This window comes from Myodes glareolus, chromosome 7, assembly GCF_982192425.1.
Source record: "Myodes glareolus chromosome 7, mMyoGla1.1, whole genome shotgun sequence".
Taxonomy (NCBI): domain Eukaryota; kingdom Metazoa; phylum Chordata; class Mammalia; order Rodentia; family Cricetidae; genus Myodes; species Myodes glareolus.
This window is the reverse complement of record NC_142032.1, coordinates 22617143-22642178: the sequence shown is the minus strand read 5'-3', so window position 1 is coordinate 22642178 and position 25036 is coordinate 22617143. Positions and strand designations below refer to the sequence as shown.

General features: G+C 35.3%; 1 protein-coding gene across 2 annotated transcripts; it reads left to right on the top strand.

Moving 5' to 3' along the window:
- Window positions 1–191: 191 nt before the first annotated feature.
- Window positions 192–24739, top strand: LOC148121317 (cytochrome P450 2C26-like). 2 transcript variants are annotated; one of them, XM_087907915.1, is made up of 9 exons: window positions 192–393; window positions 2066–2228; window positions 2404–2553; window positions 7797–7957; window positions 9440–9616; window positions 19104–19245; window positions 20304–20404; window positions 21036–21177; window positions 24193–24739. In XM_087907915.1, the coding sequence occupies exons 1-9, from the start codon at window positions 226–228 to the stop codon at window positions 24375–24377; spliced, it is 1389 nt and encodes a 462-aa protein (XP_087764041.1). In that variant the 5' UTR covers window positions 192–225; the 3' UTR covers window positions 24378–24739. The 2 variants fall into 2 exon arrangements, with proteins under 2 accessions (XP_087764041.1, XP_087764040.1); XM_087907914.1 differs by having other exon boundaries at window positions 193–393; window positions 20304–20491.
- Window positions 24740–25036: the final 297 nt, after the last annotated feature.

The following is a 25036-nucleotide window of genomic DNA, read 5'->3' as shown; positions in this document are numbered from 1 at the left end:
TAAAATTGGTCAAATCACTAAGAGGCACCTTAAAAAGGACAAGGTTAAATAACTGTCCATTTTTATATTTTGTTATGACAGGGACAAATTCTACTTGGAAGAGAGCTCAAACAGTGCCTAGTTGGTTACTCAATGATGTTCCAAAGTACAAGAGGTCAGTTCTTAGGCCACACTATAAAACCTCTGTACTACCTGATCACACTTGTACCAGTGTGAAGGCTAACCATGGATCTGGTCATGGTCTCAGTGCTCATTCTGACATGTCTGCTTCTCTTCTCACACTGGAAATGGAATTCTGAAAGAGGGAAGCTACCTCCTGGACCTACTCCTCTGCCAATTATTGGCAATATCCACCAGATAGATGTAAAAAATGGTCAACAATCCTTTACCAATGTAAGTATAATTAATGCTTGTTTGGCACTTTTTAAAGAGAGATATAAGTGATGCTGCTTTCAAAGAAACTTTAGTACTAGAGAAAATATTTTTTTAAACTGGTGTAAAATGAAAAACAATAAAGTTGTTTCTGTGTTTTCTGAGAGTTGCCTGTAGTACTGGAGTTGGAATTAGTAATAAACAAGATTTCAGGTTACAGAATATTTAGGACACTGCACTTTATAATATAAGCATAGAATTAAAAGTTTTATCTACTTTTTCAAATCGCCCTTTCAGAAACATTTTCTATTATTTTGACTAATGTTGAAGAGTGAGGGTTATAGTGCTATTTTCCGATCTAACAAATAAATTTCAGGTATGTGCTAATTAAATTAGAACTAAAGATATGTGCAGTTTTGGCACATAACTTTAATTCTAGGACTTGGAAGACAAAGGCAGGCAGACCTCTGTGATTTTAAAGCCACCCTGGGCTACACTATACTGGTCCAGTCTCAGAGGAAACAGAGCCATGTGGTAGTGGCTCACACCTTCAAATAAAGTACCAGGGACGTTGAGAAGGGAAGTGATATAGTTGGGCAGAGAGATGACACAAGGCAGGAGGAGACAAGAGTTCAGATGTGCTCTGAGCATGCCATATGAGGATACAGTCTGAGCATTCATTCTGAGGATTCAGTCTGGACATGCAGTTTGGTGATTCATAAAGACAGGGTCACCCCTTTGAATCTGAGGATTCTGTAGAGGTAAAAGCCCTCTGGCTGGTTGCACTGCTTCTCTGATCTCTCAGCTTTCACCCCCTAACATCTGACTCTAGGTGTTTATTATTAAGACCAATTGGAATTAGCATTACAATGAATATTTATTTAATGAGTCATAATTGTAGAGATACATTGTTCGTGGATTATTCATTCATGTCTTATTCTGTAGAATTAATTGGATCCTGATTAAAAGTAAAGCAATGGGCATGGGATCACACAAAAAAAGGAAACCTTAAACAGTGTGAATTAGCTTATATTGTGGTTTCCTGATCTCCTTTGATTCGATACAAGTCTATGCCTGGGACCAAAAACAGTACATGATGAGAATATTGTTTTCTACAGGAGTTGTTATTGTGGTGCAGCTTCTGTGATGCTTACTCTGTATTTTTGTAACAATAGATGAGGACTGAATTGGAACACTTACAGTGACCCAAGAGTTTAGATGTTTACCCTTCATCACAAGTTTTGTAATTTTCAACAGAAAATACTTCACAGCTGTTTTCACAGAAGTCATGTGACTATGATGTCTATATCTGTATGCAATTAGCGTGAGAATGATCTGCATTATCAAAAAAAATAGATAATCAGAGTGTTGATTTGAAGGTTCTACTCCTTTGCATTAGAACCCAGGAAATGGGTGTGGATTTTTACTTCAGTTACATTGTGAAATGTGACAAAGTGGCCTGCTGAATATCAAAATAAGGTTATTCCTTCTCTTTTGACTATAAATGACCTGGGATACTGCCTGGCACCCAGAAGGTCATCTATATGTAGCAATCATCATATTGAAAGGTATATACAAACTTCAAACTTAGTTTTTCTGCATACAAATATTTTTAAACAGTTCTATTGCCAGTATTTATAGGTAAACCACAGTGACATTTTTAGAATATTTGTGTTTTCTATTATCATTCCAGTTCTCCAAAATCTATGGCCCTGTGTTCACTCTGTATTTTGGCATGAAACCCACTGTGGTGTTGCATGGTTATGAGGCAATAAGAGAAGCTCTCATAGGTCATGGGGAGGAGTTTAGTGGAAGAGGAAGAGTCCCAATTTTTCAGATGGTTTTAAAAGGCTTTGGTAAGTATGCATGTGTTTCTGTGTATATTTGGTAGTATACATAGAGAGATGGAGGGTGGAAAGCAGAGGTCATGTTTGCTCTTAAGGAATAACTTTGGGACTCTGTTTGTGACCAGTCTGTTCCTTTATCTATCTCTCAGACATACTCCCTAGTCTTTTATTCCAATTTCTTTAGGCATTGGTTTTAGCAATGGAGAGCCATGGAAAAAAACAAGGCACTTCTCACTCATAACCCTGAGAAAACTGGGCATGGGGCAAAGGAGTATTGAGAACCGTATTCAAGAGGAAGCACGGTTCCTTGTAGAGGAACTCAAGAAAACCAATGGTAAGTGCAGGTTTATATTCTGATGTTTACATCTCGTTCTATGTATATCTGCATTAGTCAATTTTTGCCATCTTAATCAAAGCATTGTATTCTAAAGAGATGTCATGGGTACGGGTCTCATGTCAATTTTCTATGGAATTATAGAGCTACACATTCCCCGGAGTCAAAATACTGTTTTCCTTTGCATATCATCTCATCACAATACAATTTCCAATAGCAACAGTTACTAGGAAAACATAAGAACCCTAGAAAAGATTGCATTAGCTCTCTTTTTATCACCTTTCTTTTCCTCACTTTCCCTTTCTTTCTTGAACAGCAATGTTCTAGACTGCATCTCTAAAGTGTCTAAGTGTTTTTCTTGTATTATGTTTGTAGGTTTTGGCAACTGTGGTGTTATTTGATAATTTTATTTCTCATATGAGTTTAGTAAAATTATTTTTGATCAGTGCATCTCAGCTGTTTGCATGGTATCAAAATGATATTGTTATTTCTTCTTGCATAACATTTAGTGATTTGGTTTATGGCCTTAATAAAACATGTTTCAACACAAATATTCAAAATAAATGTACATGTGGAAATAACCTAACTTAGTAATTTTACTTAAAAAGTTGGCTTTGTTGGCTCTCTAGCATTTCTCTGTGTGTCTTCAGTCTTGCATCATTTTTTCCTTTAAGTTTTTGTATTAGAAAAGTGATGGCTGTTACTTTGCCAACACTCTGGATGTTACTCACCTGTTTCTTTTTTTTTCAACTTTGTGAACCATTGAATTTTATTGGGGTTACTTAGAGGAACATGGGTGAGGGATTGTGTAAGGAACAGAAATGATCCAAAAACAGCTGCATCACCAAAGCCTACTCCTGAACTTGTGACAACTCACAAAATATGGGGAACCTGAAGCCACTGCACACAGTCTTCAGGCAGCTCACCAGGATCCTCCAACTCTTATGTTCTTTTTGCTCCCTCTTCTGGAAAGATCCTTGAACTTTAGATGAAGTAGCTATAGATGTCTACTTATGGCTAAAAAATGGGACCACAGTAAAAATCTCTTGTTCAGGAGCTTTCCTAAAGGTTATGAGTTCAGACTGACAACCACAGTGATCTATTGGCATAACCAAATGTTTCGAGGGTAATTCGACAGGCACATTATACCCACCTAATAAAACCATACAAGTTACTTTTCCATTATGACTTATGACCTCCCAAGCCACAGAATGTTATTCTGGCTTTCAGAACTTGAACTTCCCACAGGGCAGGAAACCCTGACTGCTCTCAGGACTGGAGAGGGAGGAGGAGAAGGAGTTGGGGGGAGTGGGAGGGTATTGGGAGGAGGGGAGGAAGTGGAAATGTTTATAAATTAATAAAAAAAAGATCAGCAATACATATATACAGTATAACAAAATTGACCTTAAAATTGTATCAATAAATCACCTGCTTCTTGTAAAGGAAGAATCTTATTATGTCTGTGCAGTTCTAAGTGAATTTGTTTTAGATTTTTGTTTCAAATATAATAAAAGACTGGCTATCACATTTTAAATTTGAATGGCATGCACATATACAATAACAATCTCAAAGTCTTATCTTCCATATGCTTTGCTTAAACAAAGCATATTGATTAGAGTATTGTATTATGTTAATTGTATGGTAAAATATCTGTAAGTTCAAGAAATTTCTTATTCTCAATAGTACTACTTTGTTAAATCATTTGCCCTTATGTGAGTATACATTAATTAGGATCAACTTCAACAAACAATTTTGTCTCTTGGTCACAGTAAATTCACCACTGAAAGGAATAAAAACAGAAATAATCATTTTCTCCTATCTTGTTATTCTTTTCTGTGTTGTCATAAAAATAATCCAGCCAAATGTGTGATACCACGCATAGCATGTTGACTCTTTCCACATCATCAGAAATGAAGAAAGAACATGAAGAGATAAGAAGCCAGTTTTGGTTGATGGAGCATTTACTCATCCGATTTTTTTTCTTTTGTGCTAACTGTAGTTTGTGTCAACTTGACTAAAACTAATCAACACACAGACTGATTACTCATTTTCTATACTTGTGAAATCAATCACATGATCTATGTAATATATATATTTTAGTCATTTCTGTGATATACTATCTTGATACTTACTCTAACGTAGCAATGAAAATCTCCACAACTGTTAGTTTGCCCATAATGAATAATATTTCTTTATATTGTTGAAAATCCACTGGATTCTGGGTGAGACCATGGAGACAAGTTTCTAATGACAGATCATGAATTTTGTTTTAAGTCACACTGATTTTTTTCTCCTCCATTTTCTTTCATTATTTCCACTAACCATTCAATTTTGCTTTTATCATACTTTCACTACAGGTATTAACATGAAATAATTCTTTTGTAAACAGCAAAATTCTCTGTTTTAATAATGAATATGTGAAAAAGAGAGTCTTCAATAGTTTTCTTATGATTTTTGCTTTACCTGTAAAGGATTTTGCAAATATAGGCTCTTATATAATTTAGTTATGTAAACAGTTCATGTCATAGTAAAAGTTGTTGCATTTACATTTTCTTCTCATAGATCACTGATGTTCCCTGTTTTTCAATTTTTTCCTCCTAATTATTTGATATTTCTACATGATTCCATATATTCCACATTACTAGCACAACAGATTATTATTTTTGTTTTGCTTTGGGGTTTTTTTGGTTTGCTTATTGAAATAGGATTTCTCTGTGTAGAGCTGAATGGCCTGGAAGTAGATCTGTAGACAAGGCTTGCCTGGAACTCAGATTCACCCATGACTCACAGAATTGTCCTCTCCAGTTTTCCAGGATTAGGCACTACTGACAAAGATGGGAGCATTGCTGAGATTGGCCCATAGGCTTCTCAGCCCTGCACACACAAGCACAGAAACCCTGCCTATCCAGACAGATTTCAGAGACTCTTTTCCCTATCAATGATGAGTCCCAAGGGCTTATATCTTAATTGAGAAAGGAGATGTTGAGTAGTCACTGGTACCTATTCTCAGAAAACATCTCACAGAAGCAAAAAGATTAAAATTTAGTGGTGAAAATGTTTTATTGTAAGTAAGACAAGTAATTCACTTGAAGTAAATTATGTCAGTCCTTGCTGCGGGAGCTCCAAGACTTTATTCTCCAGTAAAACCAAACAAAACAAATTACACTGAAAGAAACATTCACCTAATGTTAAAACAACTGATATGCCAAAGTACTTGTCAATGTCATTCACATTGTCTAACTCTTCTATTAAAATAACTTGCCTCAGTTGATTGCTAAGGAAGAGGGACAAGACTAGAATCAAAAGAGTTATAATCAATATGGATGACATTTCAAAGGCCTCCAGTAGTTCCACCTAAATATTTTGTTTGTGACTTTGGAGCACAGACCCATTTTAATGTCAAAAATCACTACAATATTTTCAATGGATCTTATGGGACAAATAGGCTGCAAGACTTTTTGATAGATTCAAATTTTTTTTTCTGTCCTGAGTGTGAGAATCTTGAAACATATCTGCATGTCATGCCAAAGGAGCAAAGAATAGCTGATTCTTATAATTTCTGTAGGTATCAAACTTGTTTCACATACATCATAAATTCTGGACATTCATTATCAAAAACCCTAGTGATAATGGTGACAGCAATTGAAGAAATAAAAGAAAACTGAAGAAGACAAGGATTTGACATATCTTAAAGGAGATGTGTGATGCAGACCATTAAGTGGTACAGATCTTCCCCAGATGGATGGATATAGACTCTAAAAAAATATATCTCAAATGCATTTGCCTAAGTGATTTGTGCTCAAATAGGATCAATACTAAAATTTTGAAGGATGTGGAGGAAGTATCTTCTCATGATAAAAGAAAAGATATTCAAAAATGTTAGTATACCAAAGATTAAAATGGTGTTATCTGCCAAAAATGAGATGAAGACATTGATGTTGGTGCCACATAAATAGATGGATGCATCTTAGCTTAAGAATGTACTGCCAGAAAACTTTTTCTTTTATCAGCCAGCAGTGCACCATGTACATACAAGAGCTGAAATGGCTTAATATCATGGTACAATTCATATGAAAATGCTATTATTGTGAATGAGTAATAGAAGTTTGCTCATTTGATAAGTGTTTTAGAACACTAGTATTGGACTCATCATACCTCATTTATATAGCTAACAAAATAAATAATTAATATTGGTCATTGTTCCATCTTTGGACTGTGAGTAGTCTATGTTAATATAATTGCCTAATTTTTAGGATGTAGTGCCATTTATTGTAAGATCCTTGAACTTGGCAAGTTGTTCTGTTATAAAACTTCTAGAATACAAACAAAAACTTTTTTGTGACCTGCCTTTTAGGATACAGAATGCACAAAAGTGCCATCAGTATCCTTTCAAATGGGAAAGTGGTAATTCCTGTCAGTTTAAGGCAGTCAGATGATCAAATGACAGTATGACATCCTCACGAGAAGTAAAAATGACCTGCTTATTTTTTAGTCAGGGAGTTGTGACTTTTCAATTGGTATATGGCCACCCCAATGTAGGCTTGTAACTGTGTTCATTGCACATTAGATGACCATGGGAATTATAAACCAACAAGCATTTAACATGTGTTCTGTGGTTGCTTTGTCCTGAGAGTAAATCTTTGATGTGTGCCTAAATGTAAACTCTGATATTACTACTGAGGGGAATCCAGAAAAAGGAGCATTTACTCTCTAGCAGAAGTGAGTAGATTTTTTCACATTTTAATCTCATAATAGAATTCCAGTATGTTTAGACATACTGCATGTTGTATGTCTTTACTCCATAGAATAACTTACAATTTAATGCCTTCTATATTTATATATAATAGTCTGTACTTCAGGTTTGGTTTACAATCTTGCCAAAATAATTGTTAATAAGTACTATGTACTCCACGATCCCAAATTGTCTTTTGAAAAAGGAAAACCAAAGTCAGAATTAAATAAGTAAATAAAAATCGTTTTTCAGATAATAGCATGTACTTGAGGTTAAACCAGACAGTAAAATAGACATGATCTCTTCTTACTTAAATAGTGAATTTGAAGATTAACCGAAATGTATGGTTAATATAATTGTGTATTATTCACCAGGTAAATATATATTGGTTAAGTATATTCAAAATTATAATACCATTTAAAATGTTTAAATTACCTTAAGTAGTTAACAAAAGCAAAATTTCTTCTTCATATATTTTAGTAATATTTGGCATTTGTTTCCAACTCTCCAGGCTCACCCTATGATCCCTCCTTCATCTTGGCCTGTGCTCCCTGCAATGTCATTTGCTCCATTATTTTCCAAAACCGTTTTGAGTATAAAGATCAGGTTTTTGTTAGCTTGATGGATAAATTGAATGTGAACTCAAAGATTATGAGCTCTCTCTGGGCGCAGGTAAAGCCAATATCCTTTCCTTCTGAGAACATACATATGGTCTTTCTTCCTTATAGCTCAAATTCAATATGGATCATGAAGAAAGGAGGTAACCAGCTGACAAGGGCTAATGTATTATGGAAATAATTCTTGGAAGTGAGGACTAAACCCAGAAAAGTACAAATAGCAAAAACTTAGAGGTAGATGCCAACTGACTCTAGCCTGATTGTTTCTTATCCATGAATCTTCCTGTTGATTACTACAAAATTATTTGTTAAAATACTGCATTTGTTTATATAAGACTGATCAGTCATTTACTGTTGTAGGGAGAGCAGGGCCCCTTGTTCTGTCACATCCCAGCTAGCTTACACCCGAAATAATCACACAGAAACTGTTTTTATTTAAACACTGCCTGACCCATTAGTTCTAGCCTTTTATTGACTAACTCTCACATATTGATTTAACCCATTTCTAATAATCTGTATGTCACCATAAGGTTGTGGCTTACTGGGAAAGATTCAGATGTCTGATTCTGGCGGCTCTCTCACTCTGCTTTCTTTCTCTCAGAATTCAGTTCTGTCTTCTCCACCTACCTAAGTTCTGCCCTATCAAAAGGCCAAGGCAGTTTCTTTATTTAACCAATGAAAGTAACACATAGACAGAAGGGCATCCTACACCAATTCCCAGGACCTTTTACTAATCAAATACTGTATCTACTTTTCATTAAGCACATTCTGAACATATTACTGGGGAGCTTTATTTCAGTATAGACATAATATTCTCTGAAAGGAGGAAGAATACTAATGGCAAAGAAATCTGTCAGTAAACACTGAGTACTCCTGTCATTTAATGGGTCAGTTGGGATTCTAGTTTACAGGGTGTCAGTTAAAAATGTAAAGATGTATGTTTTAATGCTATGTGAACTTTAAATATCCTCATAGAATTGTTCTAGTCTGAACCAAAATTTCTTGCTCTCTGCATACAAAATGATTGTTTGATCAAAGAAATAACCCTAAGGCCTATGTGGTATAAATGATTTTACCACACACCCATTTCTTTGAGACAAACCCACCACTAAAGAGTCATTGCATTTCAGAAGACAGCTGATAGATATTGAACCTGGGGCACCTGATTTTTCTGTAAATGTTACCCCCAAAATTATAACTTCTATTGTAACATTGAAAGTATGTGAGTGTTTGAATGACATGTATTTCAAACTGTAGGAAAGAATTTATTTGAGCCTTCAATGAGTTTACATGAACAAAATTTAAGCTAAAAGATATAGTGAATATGGAAATTTTACTAAGATCATTAACTATTATGAGAGGAATTTCTACCTCAAATCTCTCTATTAGAATAAAGAACGTAAATAATGCACTTTCTTACGATGAATATGAATCATTTATCTAACAATTCAAATCATTCATGTGACACATTACTAATATATCTTACTTAGGTCAAGACAGTGTCTCTTTTAAGTAAATTGCTGCATTTTTTTTGTAGGTTTGCAATATATTCCCTGTTCTGATGGATTATTGTCCAGGGACACATAAAACATTCTATAAAAACTTGACTTCTATTCAGAGTTACCTTTTGGCAAAAATAAAAGAACATGAGGAATCCTTGGATGCTACCAACCCTCGAGACTTTATTGATTATTTCCTAATTAAAGGAAGGCAGGTAAAGTGTTAATATTCATTTATTCAGTTATTAAATTGGTAAAGTATTTTATACTTCATTGAAGTGATGTTTAAAATCATGTCAGTATCATTTGAAAAACAATTTGGTATTGTGTATGTGTGTGTAAGTCTGAAAAAAAATGGTTAAATTGTTAATAAAAGCACATTGACCCCGTTCTTTTAATTAAAACGAAAAAAGAAAAACTCAAAAAAATCTAGCGTAGTAGAAAAACAACACAAAAGGCAAACAAAGAAAACAAATTTCAATAAAGTAATAAATCACAAACTTTTCTGTCTTTACTGAGCATGAATACCATCAAGAACTGTGTTTTGATTACATGCATATCGTATAGATTAAAAGATATCTGTACATATTTGCATTGATTGACACCACATATGACTTCTAAAAGATGAATGATGTTTGCCGTGGGAAAGAGTATGTCGATGAAAGAGTTTAGCTTTGAGTATAATTTCTCATGAGTTAATGAATTAATACCAGTGCAGTTAGAGTTGGATTTGCTGTTGGCAATATGTAATTTCAGAAAGAGTTACTCTACAATTTATTTTGCATTTTGTTTAGAAAAGAACAAATAATAAATATTCTGGTGTGATGGGAGTCAGTTGTTCTATCATCACCTTGGTTTGTATATTTTATTAGTGGTTCAGTGTCCGAGGTCTTTGTTATTGAAATATTTTATCCGTATTTAAAATCCAGAATCGTGAGTCCCTGAACTTTGCTACATGTTTCTGACGGACTGCTTTACCATTCTGAATCCTTTAAATTTCCATATGAATTTAAGATATGTTGTCAATATCTGTAAAGAGGCCAGTGGAAATTCACACAGAGACTGCATTTAAATTGTCAATCATTTAATGGGGATGAGCAATTTACAAAACAGAGATAATATTAACATATTTAGCCAGTCACCAATTTGAAGCACTGACTATCTTTTAGTTTCAAAATGTTGAGTCACTCTACCAAACATACCAGTCATTAACAATTTCTCTCCAAACTCCATGGCATTATTAATAACTGTGAGCATATTTTCCTCTTTATGGACTTTCCTGTATCTCTCTGACACGGTATACTGACATCTAGACCAGTTATTACTAGAAGGGGTTTACTTTTCTCTCCCTGCACGTGCATAAAATCTTGGATGCTCCTAAAATTTCAGCTTGTTTCTGTACTGTGGTCACCTGGTACTGCATCCTTCATTTACACGCATGAGAACAATACACTCATTTGTCATTCTTTGTCTTTGCATTATTTCTACCTCTGACTCTTCTGACCTATTCATTTAGAAACATGTGTTTCTTGATGGCACGTTTTCATTTTCTTTGTGCATATCTCCAGCACAGAGTTTCTGATTCAAACTCATTTCATATTTACGCTTGTGAAGAACACACAAAATTTTCAACTATCAGTTTATGATTCATAGCTTCCAGAATCTTTATTTGTTTTTAAATTTTTTTCCTGTGCAAGGGATTTTTGCCTTTTTCCTTGCCTACATATTATCCTGTGTATATCGGGATATCAAACTATTTTGCATCTTGATGTGTTTGCGAACACCACACTGCATTTATTGCTGTAGGTTTCTATTTTGAGGGTTCAGCTCTTTCTCCATAGTTTCATTTGAATCTGTGGACTTGTTTTCCTATTTGATTTTTAGTACAGATAGAATTTACTCGTTATATTACTTTGAGAAATAATACCTCCATTTTAAAGCTATTCCAAATTTCGGGGTTTATGTATGAATTGATTTTCTACTTATTATTTTCAACTTCTTAGATCCAGAAATGGTTCTAAGTGTGTCAACCTTTCATGCATGTAATTATGCAATATTAAATTTTTCCCAACAATTTAAATGTGATTATTTTTTGATTTCATTTTAGTTCACAAATTTCTGTTGTCCTGAGTCATACCTAAGTTTAATTTTTTACTTCAAATTGCACTCATGTAATTTATTATATCTGGTAATTTTTTCCTTTTCTATTCATTTTTTCTAATTTTATATACCAACTACAGTTCCCCTCCCTTCCATCCTTCTGTTCCACCCGCTTCCCTTAACCCACACCATCCATTCCTCATAAAGGATAAGGCCTCCTATGGGGAGTAAACAATGCCTGCCACATTCAATTGAGGGAGGACTAAGCATCTCCCCCACAGCATCAAGTTTAAGAAAGACATCCCACCATCTGGAGTCAGCTTCAGAAAGTCAGCTCATGCATTAGGGATAGATCCTGGCTCCAGTGACAGGGGTCCCACAAAAAAAAGTCTACAAAATTGTCACCCACATAAAGAGGGCCTAGTTCTGTCCCATGCAGGCTCCCAAGCTGTTGGTCTAGAGTTCTTGAGTTTCCACAGTTTTGTGCCTCTGGATTTCCCTATCATGATCCTGACCCCATTTGCTCATATAAACCTTCCTCCCTCTTTTTGACTGGAGTCCTATAGTTCATCCTGGTACTTAATGTGGTCTCTGCATCTGCATCAATCAGTTACTGAAAGAAGTTTCTATGATGACTGTTAAGGTATTCACCATTCTGATTACAAAGGAAGGTCAGTTCAGTCACCCTCTCCACTACTGCTATGGGTCATCTTTGCTGAATCCTTGGAATTTCCCTAGCTTCAGGTTTCTCCATAGCCCCATAATGATTCCCTCTGTTGAGATATCTCTTTCATTTCTCTCCACTCCATCCTTTCTCCAACTTGAACATGAGAAAAATTTTTTCTTTTGTAACTTGTTATTTTTCTTTATATGACTTTGATGCAGTTACTATTGAGACTAGGCCAAGTTAGCATATGTATTTCCTGAAAATGAGATGGGGTGGTTAGATATAGGACAACAGAGGGACAGTAGAAGACATATAGTCAGCCTACCTACTTCCTTTGCAGTGTTCTCTGTTTGTTAGCAGGAAGTGCCTGCTAAAGTTGGTGTCTTGGATAAAGAAGTAAGTAAGGAGATGGAGGCTAGGACGGAAGTCTGTGCAATCCATAGGAGAGGGGAGAAGAGAGTAGGCAAGGAAGCCATAAGTATCCTGCTACAGTGCTGGAGCGCTGGAGATAAGAATGCTAGCCTGGATATGGGGGAACACAAGAGAAGAGAATATCTGCAATCAGACTCTTTAGCTTTCTGACAGGCGAAGCCTGAGGGGCAACTGCTGGAGTTGGTATCTGGGATAAAGTGACAAATGGGAAGGGCTAAAATCAATGGGATCAAAGTGGATTCAGAGGAGGCTGCCACATGTATTCTCCTACAGAGGTGAGGATGAAAGTAGAGTGTTGGACATGGTTGAAGAGAATGAAAAGAAAAAATATGTAAGGTATTTTATTAAGTAAGTATTTCTCCTTAATAGTAATGAAACACATTGCTGGGCATATTGCTCTGGGTTGAGAACTGTCATTCAGAATATTAAATACATAATTCTGGATCCCTCTAGTTTTAAATGTTTGTGTTGAAAACCCTGGTGTAATTCTGAAAGCCCTGTCATAAGAGTAATTTTATTTTTCTCTCTTACAACTTTTAGTTTCTGCATTTTCTGATTCTGTTATATGATAATTTTATGATATTTTGGCTATATTGTCATGCCAGATCCTGTTCTTGTCTCTGTATTTCCATATCTGTACACCTATTATACACAGATGTTAATATCCTTCTCTAGTTTTTGGAAAATTTCTACCAAGATATTCTAAAGAATGTGATCTATCCTGTGTTAGTCTCTTTTTATATATACTTTCTGAAGGTTGGGTCTCTTCCCATTGCTCAAGTGTTCTCCTGATTTATCTTTATATATACTTTTATTTATAATAGGCCTTTCAAGAGTTATATAACTCCTCTACTACTTTTTCTTCTTTATTTTTAAGTGATCTAAAGTATGTCAGTGTTATTTTTAGTTTGTTATTTAAATATAATATAATTACACCATTTTTTTCCTGCCCTTTTCTTCTACCTACACCTATCATGCACCAACCTTCCTTTGATATTCAAGGTCCAATGATCTTTAATGATGATTGTTACATGTGTAAGTGCATAAAGATAAGTATATAAATTCAACAATGTGAGAAGATTTAATATTGACCATCTGTATATTTAAGGATTGACCACTTAACATTGGATAACCTTTCTTGTTCCCATCTCTCTTTCTCCAAGGATTCTAATTGCAACTCCTCATTTAGGCTTGTAATCCCAAGTAACTCTTCTCAGCAACATCATGAGTCATTTGATGTTATAACTATTTAGTTTATATTCAACAGCCATATTTTAGAGATTTCATGAGTGTAGTTTTCCTGACATATCTAGAAAAGTCATCTTGTAGCAAAGTTCCTTACCATCTGATTATTGCTATCATTCTCCATCATATTCTTTTTTTCTTTTATCTTTTTTTTATTAATTTATAAAAGTTTCCAATTCCACCCCTCTTACCAATACCCTCCCATTCCCCTCACTCCCTCTCCCTCTCCCTCTTCAGTCCTAAGAACAGTCAGGGTTTCTTGTCCTGTGGGAAGTTCAAGTTTCTCCACCCTCTCTCCAGGTCTAGGAAGGTGAGCATCCAAACAGACTAGGATCCCAAAAAGCCAGTACATGCAGAGGAAACAAGACCCAGAGCCATTATCAGTGGCTTCTCAAACAGTCCCCATGTCAGCCACATTCAGAGAATCTGGTTTGATCACATGCTCATTCAGTCCCAGTCCAGCTGGCCTTGGTGAGCTCTCATTAGATCAATCCCCTTGTATAGTGGGTGAGCTCACCCCTCACAGTCCTGATTTCCTTGTTCATGTTCTGCCTCCTTTTGCCCCTCATTTGGACTGAGCATCAAGTGTAATGGGTGTATCATGAACATTATTACTGGGGCTAAACATCCCATAGACAGTTGTTCTCCACAAGCTGATAGGTGATAATTTCTCCTTCTGCTGAGACAAAAGAATATCACTTGTGAGATGTGAACTCTATTATACTGTGTTAAATTGAGACTGTTCATTTGTTTCCTAGCTACCCAGAAACAAATAATTACACAGAAACTATATTAATTACAAAACAATTTGGCCTATTAGCTCCAGATTTTTATTAACTAACTCTTGCGTTTTAAATTAACCCATTTCTATTAATCTGTGTATCACCACAAGACTGTTGCCTACTGCTAAGTTTTTGGTATCCTTCTCCTTCAGCAACTACATGATGTCTCCCTTACTCTGTCTATTCTCTATATCTCTTCCAGCCTGATTATATTCTGCCTTGATACAAGCCAAAGCAGCTTTATTTATTAACCAATAAAAGAAACACATATACAGGAGGACATCCCATATCATCTCCCCATTTCTGTCTAAATAACAAGGAAAGTTTTAATGTTAACATAGCAAAAATGAAATTTACAAAACATTTATCAAGCAAGAATTATAGTTACAATATTTATTCCATTTACATTTGGCAAATTAAGAAAATAACTCTATTATCTAACCCCTCTTAGTGAGTCTAAAAAGTTTTATATCTAGTTTATCCTTTATCATAACTAATGAAAACTACAACTTTAACTATTTGTCTTCAACTCTTCAAAGACCCCAGAAGGATATAATTTTACCTAAGTAAGCAGGAAGTGCATGGCAAGCAACTTCCAAACTTGTAGAATTGACAGACATCTTGCTTCCAGGACAATAACTCAGAGTTATTCTGTAATCAGTTAACCACCTTCAGCATATAGATCCATTGTATCCAGCAGACTCTTCCATGAAGCAAAAAAATTGAAAGACTGCTTAGTCTATATTGGTATTTTGTCAGTTACTTTCTTTTAAGTTCATCATAATGAATGACATTTTCTTTGGTGGAGCCAGAACACTGAAGTACTGTCTCATCTTCTTTTAGCAAGATCAGCAATCATTTTTGTCCAGGTCTGGCATATACAGATCATATAGCTACCATCACAAAATTCAGACAAAGCAGTTTCTTACCCAAAGTGTTAGCCTTGTCACACTGAAGGGCAAATTCCATAACGAGGTTCTTTAGTTACAATCAACCTCTTTAAGTAGATTGTTGCTCCCCCAAGCAGACACATAGCATTGTCAAGAAAAGTTTAAGTTCTTCAAACATTTTAAATTCTATTTTCTGCAGGTCTTTGAAGTGTTGAAGATTATCCACATTAAATGAAATATATTTCTATATATCTAGAACTCTTAACTAATAAGACTGAAGTTTGATTATTGTAGATGACAATCTATTAACTTGTATTTCTTAATTATATAATATATTTTCAAATAGCTGCCCAAACACATTATCTTAAACAAGAGCAGAAGTACATGTACAAAGTGTAACAAAATCAACCTTAAATTTGTATCAATAGACCAAGATCCATACCAATGCAAAGTGTTCATCTTTATATCATATCTCCCTTTAAATGAAAACAAACATTTATAAACAATTATTTTGGAAATTTGGGCGTAGTTTTCTCCAAACTGTTTCCTACTATTCATTGGGAAATGTATTTTTAGGGTTCACAGAGACCTTTCAGGGAATCTTGTCCCATCAAACCCATTATCCTGAAAAGAATCCACAGGTTCTCATCTGTGAAAACAAAATCAGAATCTCTTTTTAAAGGACCATAATCTTAGTCCCAAATTTTCAAGTCAAGATACTTTATGTTAGTTTAATTTAGAAGCCCCCAGAATCAAATGTTTCTCTTCAGTCAAAAATTCCAAGGTAGGCACAATAATATACATCATCTAGATTGTCTGTGTGTATTCCATTGTTATATGGATTATTTTATTGTTTTTACTCCTTTAATCTACAACTATTTATATTCTTTTATATTACTTTTACTGTCTCTTTTTAGACTTTGTTTTATTTTAAAACTATTTCTTTTTATAACTATACTATTTTTCTTCTCTCTCTCAAACCTATGTACATTTTATGACCCATTTAGAGTTTTATTTCTGTCTGTATCTTTCTTTATTGTGTATCTGCAATCATTTTTTGACCAGAAGCACTTTTTATTAATGCTAGCAGGCATGGCTAGGACCAACTTCATGGCCCTACTTATTTGCTCTGCCTAGTCCAACATGGTGGAATCATGTTCATAGGCTCTTCCAGCCATGCTTACAACCCCAGCTCTAGGGAAACAGTGGGTCTCTGTTGCGATTAAGCAACTTGAAGCACTCTACTTACAAAGCCCATTTAAATGCTCCAGAACAAGACCTTACATCAAAACAAAGCAATTTGTGCTGCCAGCATAAACCAGAGTGTTGGATCCTAAAAGAGTCCTGCAGTTTTGCTGTTAATGCTTTGTCAGGAAACCTTCTATTAAAAGAGACTAGCTGTGTCTCTGCTCACCACCAGCAAGCAGAAAAAAATCTAAGAAAATGTGGCTACCAAGAAGCTGTGCTTGGCTACAATTTTGGTAGTTCTATAAGCCCTATTTTTCTTTAAGTTTTTTAAGGACATATATGGATCCATGCCACAGAGAGTGGGTGCGATTTTGTAAAGAAGGACTATATATTTGTTTCCTGGCTGCACACACCCTAATAATCACACTGAAACTGTATTAATTATAACAGAGTTTGGTCTATTAACTCAGGTTTCTTTTATTTTTCAGTTTTTTGATACCTGGTTTCTCTGTAGTTTTTGGAGCCTGTCCTGGAACTCGCTCTTGTAGACCAGGCTGACCTCAAGCTCACAGAGATCTGCTTGTTTCTGACTCCTGTATGTTGAGATTAAAGGCATGTGGCACCACTGCCCAGCTAGCGCGGGATTCTTATTAACTAGCTTTTACATCTTAAATTAACCCATTTATTTAATTTGTGTATCACCATGAGACTATGATCTACCAGTAAGGTTTTGGCTTCCTCTCCTTCTAGCTACATGGTTTCTCTGTGACTCGGCCTAGGCTCTCTCTCTCTTTCTCTCCCTCTGTATATAGCTCTTCAATTCTCGCTATATTCTGCCCTGCCATAGGCCAAAGAAGCTGTATTATATACCAAATAAAACCAACACATATACAGAAGGATATCCCACATCACTATTATGTGGGTATTAGGATAAATATTTTTAACACAGTTAAAAAATTTACTGCTTTGTGAAAGTGCAAATAGGGTATTGTTCTCTTAGAACTATTTCCTCATTAAAGTAGGAAGTTAGGGTTCCACTAGCATGCATGTGTTCCTTTTGTTGAGCAATCCTTACACTCCACAAGTGGTTTTACAAACAAGATATGAGCCAAAATTGCACTGCTGTATATCTGAATCCATTTAAGCATATATAAATATAACTTAGCTTTTAAGTATAATTCTTTAGAGTTAATTAACGTTAATTTGAACATAAGCAATGTCAATTTATGGTTAGAAAACCACATGAAGCTGTATTACAAAGGGAAATAGATGAGCTTATTTGTCTGGCAGTAAAGGAAAGGTAAATTATTTTAATAGTGTTAGCTATATATTATTAATACACTGGAGACCATCTAGTAATCATGAAAATGTTAACAATTTAATAATTATAAAATAATAATGATGTATTTATGAACTTGCCTCAACATTTTAAGATGTAACATTGTTGACAATCCTGTAGCACAGCATCTTTACAGTTTAGCCAAATGCATTATTCAACCTTTTGATTTATTCCATACAGGCCATGACTGGGTCATGTTCTATCTTCATGACTTAGTATCTCATTTGCACATATATCATTCACCCTTCCTTAATTCATAGATCATGTTTCTATTTGACTTCTTATAGGAATGGAGCTAAGTCATCTTGACTGGGAACCTAATCTTGCTAGCTGTGCTTCATCTATTTAAACACTTTGAACTCAGTAATAAAAGTACAGTTATACTTAGTCCATAAAAATCTCTGAAAATATTTTAAAAGGAAGTTCTTGAAAGAGCTTTGGACAGGTAGCATTGTGTCCTCAATTCTTCTATTTATTCTAATTCAAATTATGCTTCCTTATTTAAGGGAAAAACTAGTCATGAGTGCCCTAAATCAAATGTCTACTGAACTCAGGTATAAAGAGACTCGTAACCCTCATGTTATTGTCATACAGTAGACATGAAGCATTAGAGTCAAGTACCTGTCAATGTTCTTATAATGTGTGACATAAAGGCTTTCTTTTTACAAATGAGTCTTCTTATGTCCATATAAAATGAAACATAAATTCTTCAAGCACATGTGTTTTAATTTGAGAAAATAGACAACAAACAAAATCAGCTTCTCTTCATATTTTCTACTGTCTTACAGGTCAACATTGTACACACACACACACACACACACACACACACACACACATAATCTTAAAAGTGCAATTTTGACAAGTAGGAAATATAAGTGTGAATAATGAAGTTTAGATATCTATACCACAGTCTCTGAAATGCCATTGAGTTCAGCCACTGCTGTACCTTCTAGATTCTGTGCTATCAACAATCTAAAATTGTACAATATTGTATATTCAATTGTAGCTTAGATGTGGCAGAAGAGAATTTATTAGATAACAGTATCAAATCATCCTTAGGAGAATCACAATCAGCAATCAATATATACACGTGAAAACCTGACAGCTACATTGACTGATATGTTTATTGGTGGAACAGATACGTTAAAGACAACAATAAGATTTGCTCTCCTGCTTCTGCTGAAGCACCCACATATCACAGGTGAGATTGCATGTGGTAAATCAGAGCATTTGGGAATATGCTGGCAAGATGTTGCCAGTACCCTGTGTGCTGTGATTCAAAAATCTCAGTATTTAACTTGTAGTTCCACTGGCTGCAAAGGAGAGCATAACTGAGAAAAAGGAAGAAATCACAGCTGATCCATCAAAGATTGTCCTTTGTTTGTGCTCCCTGGCAGGTGTACTGTTCTAGGCACCTAAAGCATATATGGAGCTGTGGCTGCATATTGACTTCTCCAATTTCAGGCTTTAAGAAAAGAAGAATTCTTGTAGTTACTTTCTTTATTCTGATAAATTTAGATATGTGGTAAAGAAAAAAGAACTCACCTCACAAAATTTAATAAGCAATCCTAGTGTTTTACGTTTTTTTTTCCTGTGAAAGTTTACATTTTTTGAAGAAATAAAGGCTGTTTGGACATTTAGAAATATATTTTCAATGATGTTGAAATTAAATCAGTATTTGGAGGTTTTACCAGAGTCCATAAAAGTTCTGCTGAACAATAATCTTTTCAAACATAACAAAAGTTTTCCTGTCTGGTAGTGGTGGCACACACCTTAAATTAATTGTAACTGACTAAAGGGAAAAGTTCAAACTAAAGTGAAAAGACATGCATTAATAAAATATGTATCAAAAATGAATCCTAACTCTAATGTTTGTTATAGGAAATGATATTTATGTTCTGCAATTCTTTCCACAATGAGTATCCATATTACTAAGTATGATAATCAAGATCTATTATAGAGAAATGAAAGGATGCATGTATACATGTGTACTGACATGTGTGTCATATGTGTTTGTATTAATAGATATGCAATTATAAATAGAATGTGAGTTTAATTGACATTTTCTTTTTTTATACCAATAACTCAATATAAAAAAACAATTGCTGTTAAAATACAAATATATTTCCAAGTAGTGTTTGGTGTTGAACCTGCCCACTGATGGTTAATAAGATAATTGGAGTAAAATTGTGCAAACAAAGACCCACACATACCCTGCAACTTTTCTCTATTTCTACATTTGTCATTACTCCTAACCAGCTAAAGTCCAGGAAGAGATTGACTGTGTGATTGGCAGACAACGCAGCCCCTGCATGCAGGACAGGAAGCAAATGCCCTACACAGATGCCGTGATTCATGAGGTTCAGAGATTCATTGATATCACCCCCAACAACCTACCCCATGAAGTGACCTGTGATGTTAAATTCAGGAACTACCTCATTCCCAAGGTTGACTTGTTTCTTCTCTACTGTACTTCTGTGCTAATGATGCTCCCAGGTTCACAGTGTGGTTCCAGTCCTCTGAGTCACACTGGTTTTTTTTGGGTTCCTTATGCTGCTTCATATTCAGGAATGCAGTACTACAGCAGGCAGGGACACAATGGTGATAGTTCTATTGATTGTGTGTCTAGACTTTGTTTGTGTTCCATCATGAATGAGTTCCTGTATTATTTACATACAGTACAGCTCTCCACATGATATAATGACCCATGTGACTTATATAAAGCAACTGATAAACTAGAGAAGCAGGTGCTGAAACACCCATGTCCAAGTGTGCAGGGAAAGTGAACAGACTCAGAAGGATTACTATCAAAACCTAAGTGCTGACTTCAAATTCAGTAGAGGCACATTAGCCATAGCAATGTGACTTGTCTCAGACTCCTCCCTGTTCCCTGCATGTTCTGTCTGTTGAAATGTCCCGATCTTCTTTGTACCTACTTTATGGAGCCACGATATCTTTGTAACTTGGTGTCTTTGTGTGAGTTGTTTGCAGGGAACGACCATATTAACATCTCTATCATCAGTGTTGTATGACAGCAACGAATTCCCCAATCCAGAGACATTTGATCCTGCTCATTTTCTGGATGCAAAAGGAAACTTTAAGAAAAGTGACTACTTTATGCCTTTCTCAGCAGGTAATAAAACCTCATTTTCATGACTCTGGTGACATGAGGATCTGTGGGAAATTTTACAGTGACACCTAAGGGACTCATAGACTTGAATTTTGTGCGTAATTAGTACCTGTGCACTGTCATTGATACCTCTTCCCTGCTGGAATTAAATTTGGAGGTTAGACTTACTTGACACACTTCAATAAAGTAAAGAATGCTAGTGGTTTTACAATTTGCAGTCTTCCTTTATATGTAAATCTCAGGAAAAAAAAGACATCATTATAGATAATAAATGTAACCTAGCCTTTGAACAATCACCATTAAATAAAGAGTGCCATAATTTTACTTTTTTTGTTGTTTCACACTTCTCCAGGCTCAGCTATATAGGAACACATTCCAAAAAATACAGAAAAGCTCTGATGGGATGAAGCCCTCTCAGGGAAGCAGAGGAAAAAGAGGTTGATGTGCTTGGACTTATGTTTAGAGAGAATCACCCATCCCTGACCAAGACAGTTGCTAGGGAGAAATATGCAAAAGTTTTCTCTCTAACACTTCAAATATAAAACACAAATATGAATCAACATTGTAACTTTCAACTTTCTATCTGGCACCAAGAACATAAATGAAAGACAAAACCAAAAATTAATATCATTTTACAATCTCATTCTTATTATTTGAGTTTTATATATGTAAACAATGACTTCTTGTCAAAACCACACCTGTATTTCAACCCAACCGTCAAATGCCTTTAATTCTCACCCTGCACGATTCTCTCTTACTACAACTTTACACGTTCTTTTTTTAGTATACAACTAGTATACAGCTCTTTATACCTCTTCCAGTTTCCACCCCTTTTCTTTTTCTTTATTTTAATTTATTAGATTTTTTAAAAAATAAAAAATACCAATCCAAGTTCCACTCTCTCCCCTCTGCCCATACCCCCACAAACCCACTCACCCCACCCCCAACCAATCCTCAGAGAGGGCAAGGCACATTGCCTTGTGGAAGACCCAAGGCCCTCCTTACTATATTTAGCCTGAGCAAGGTATACATCCAAATAGAAAAGGATCCCAAAAAGCCAGTACATGCAGTAGTGATAAATCCTGGTGCCACTGCCAGTGGCCCCTCAGTCTGCCCCAGCAATGCAATATATTCTTAAAGCACTGAGTGCACTATGCCCTCCTAGTGTGCTTCAAGTTTAGTGACATGCTCTGAAGAATGAATAACCTACAATTGGCCAAATTCATGATTGAAAACTGGATCTACTCTTTGAGTAGCCTCTATTTGCTCATATCTCTCCATTAGAAGGGAGACTTTCTTAACATATTCCCAGTATTGGCTTGGATTTTGGCTAATGTTAGCCATTTTTTGCAAAGGTAATAAAGGGCTAGCTAAATGAATCAGCAATTAAGAGAACTTGCTTCCTTTGACATAAACCTGAGTCAAATGCCCAGCACTAACCCTGGGAAGCTCACAACCACCTGTATTCCCTGCTCCAGGAGACCTGGAGCCATCCTCTGAACTTCCTAAACAAGTAACTTTGACATATTCATTTACCCACACATTCAAACATGTTTAATTGTTTAAAAGAAAATAGATAATTTTATGTACATACACATATAAATACATATATATAGAGAGAGATATACATACACATACACATACAAATACACATACACACACACACACACACACACACACACATATACATATTTCTAGTTCTAGGTGTAAGAAACTTCCAGGTTACCATGAGGTCATGGAATCCTTGTAGTTGTGGCAGGAGACTCTATTGGAATCTTTGGGACCTCTACTACTCCACCAAGCAGGTTGCTAGTCACAAATATTGCATCTTCACACCTACAGAGTCTGTTCTGATATATAACTTGGCATGGATGTTCCTTCATGGATCAAGTGATTCTGACGATAAACTCATAACATGATTCCTTCAACCTCTTTCTTTTTGTGCCAATATCATGCTGATTTTTATTTCTATAGCTCTGTAGTATAATTTGAAATCAGAGATATTTATACCTGTAGGCATTCTTTCAACATTCAAGATACTTTTAGTTATCCTGATTCTTTTGTGTTTCTATGTAAAGCTGAAAATTCTCCTCTCAATTTTCATAAACAAGTGTGTTGGAATTTTTATGGGAATGGCATTGGATGTGTTGATTGATTTGATATGTACTCAATTTCACTATATTAATCCTGCTGATTGATGAGCACAGGAGAACTTTTCATCTTCTGATATCTTTGTCTATTTCTTCAATGTCTTGAAGTTTTTATCTGACAAATATTTCACTTATTTTGTTAGCAATACTTAAAAATACGTTTGTTTGTTTGTGGTTTGGTTAGTTTGTTTTTTTTAAATTTTTGTTGTTCTTGTCATCATTGTTTTAGAATATTGTGAAAAGCGTTTTTCTTTAATTTCCTTCTAAGTATAATTCTCAATTATACATAGAAATCCTGCTGATTTTTCTGTGTTAATTTTGTATCCTGTCACTTTGCTAAAAGAGCATTTCAGCTGTTGATGGTCCTGGTGTATATTTTAGCGATTTATAGCTATAATCATAACATCTACAAGTAAGGGCTATTTTTAATTCTTCCTTTCCTATTTGCCTTCCCTTGATTTCTTTCAGTTATCTTATAACTTTAACTAATATTTCAAATATTATATTAAAAAGATATGGAGAAAGTGGACATTCTTATCGTGTTCCTGAATTTACTAGAAATGCTTTGAGGTTTTTTGTTTAGGTTGACTTTGTCTATGGGCTAACGCTAAGTCATCTTTATTATGTTGATCTCAGTTCCTAATATCCCTAGTCTATTTCAGGACATTTCAGAGGAAGAAATGTGCTGTTTTGGGAAAAGCCTTTACTTATGAAAAGATAATTGTGTTATTATCTTTTACTTTCTCTATATGGTGAATCAACTCAGCACTTAACATTAGTCTCTTGTGCTAGTTACAAACATACTGCATCCCACATTCAGTCACATACAAGGCATACTTACCTATGTTGACTATTTTCCCCCCCACAGGAAAACGAGTGTGTTTAGGAGAAGGTCTGGCCCGCATGGAGCTGTTTCTATTCCTGACCACCATTTTACAGAACTTCAAGCTGAAATCTCTGGTTCCCCCAAATGATATCAATGATGCCCCACTGGTCAACAATGGATTTGTTGTTATACCTCCCCCTTTCCAGCTCTGCTTCATTCCTGTCTAATGAAGATCAGATGCCTGCTTCCTGCTGTGTTCTCTGAAATCACCCTCAAAGCTCATATTTAACACTTTTCCGGAAGGAATACAGTGTCCTTCCACATTGTCACAGCTTCTGTTTTCTAATTTGCCACGGATCTCATCAGTTCTCCATTTTACAGTCTCTGAAGTAACTGTCAAAGATATTTGCCATTTTGTATTCTCCGTAGCACTGTTACTATCCCTTGTACTCACATGTAGCTAAACCTGCAGTTAATATGGCTTCCACAGAAAATGTATAGTGTCCAACTATACAATAATTTACAATCATGTTTGTGTCTCCTGTATGTCCTTGACAATAACATATTATATTTGTATTTCTGATTTCAACAGACTTTCCATCAGTTTTCCTAAGAGGTGAAAGAAAAAAGAGTTCCCAAAAGTCCTGTTGGACTGTATAACAAGAAATTTTCAGAAAAGTGGGAATAATGTTAAGATGGATCAGACAGCAATGTTCTTGTCATACAGGGCTCAAGTACATACATTTATATTCAAAACAAAACTTAAAGTTTAGACCTGGTGGTGATTACTATTTATACCACAGTGGGAGACTGAGTCAAAAGCATCCCTGGATAGAGCCAACTCATCCAGTATAATTGCCAAGTTCTGAGTCTCACTGGGATACCC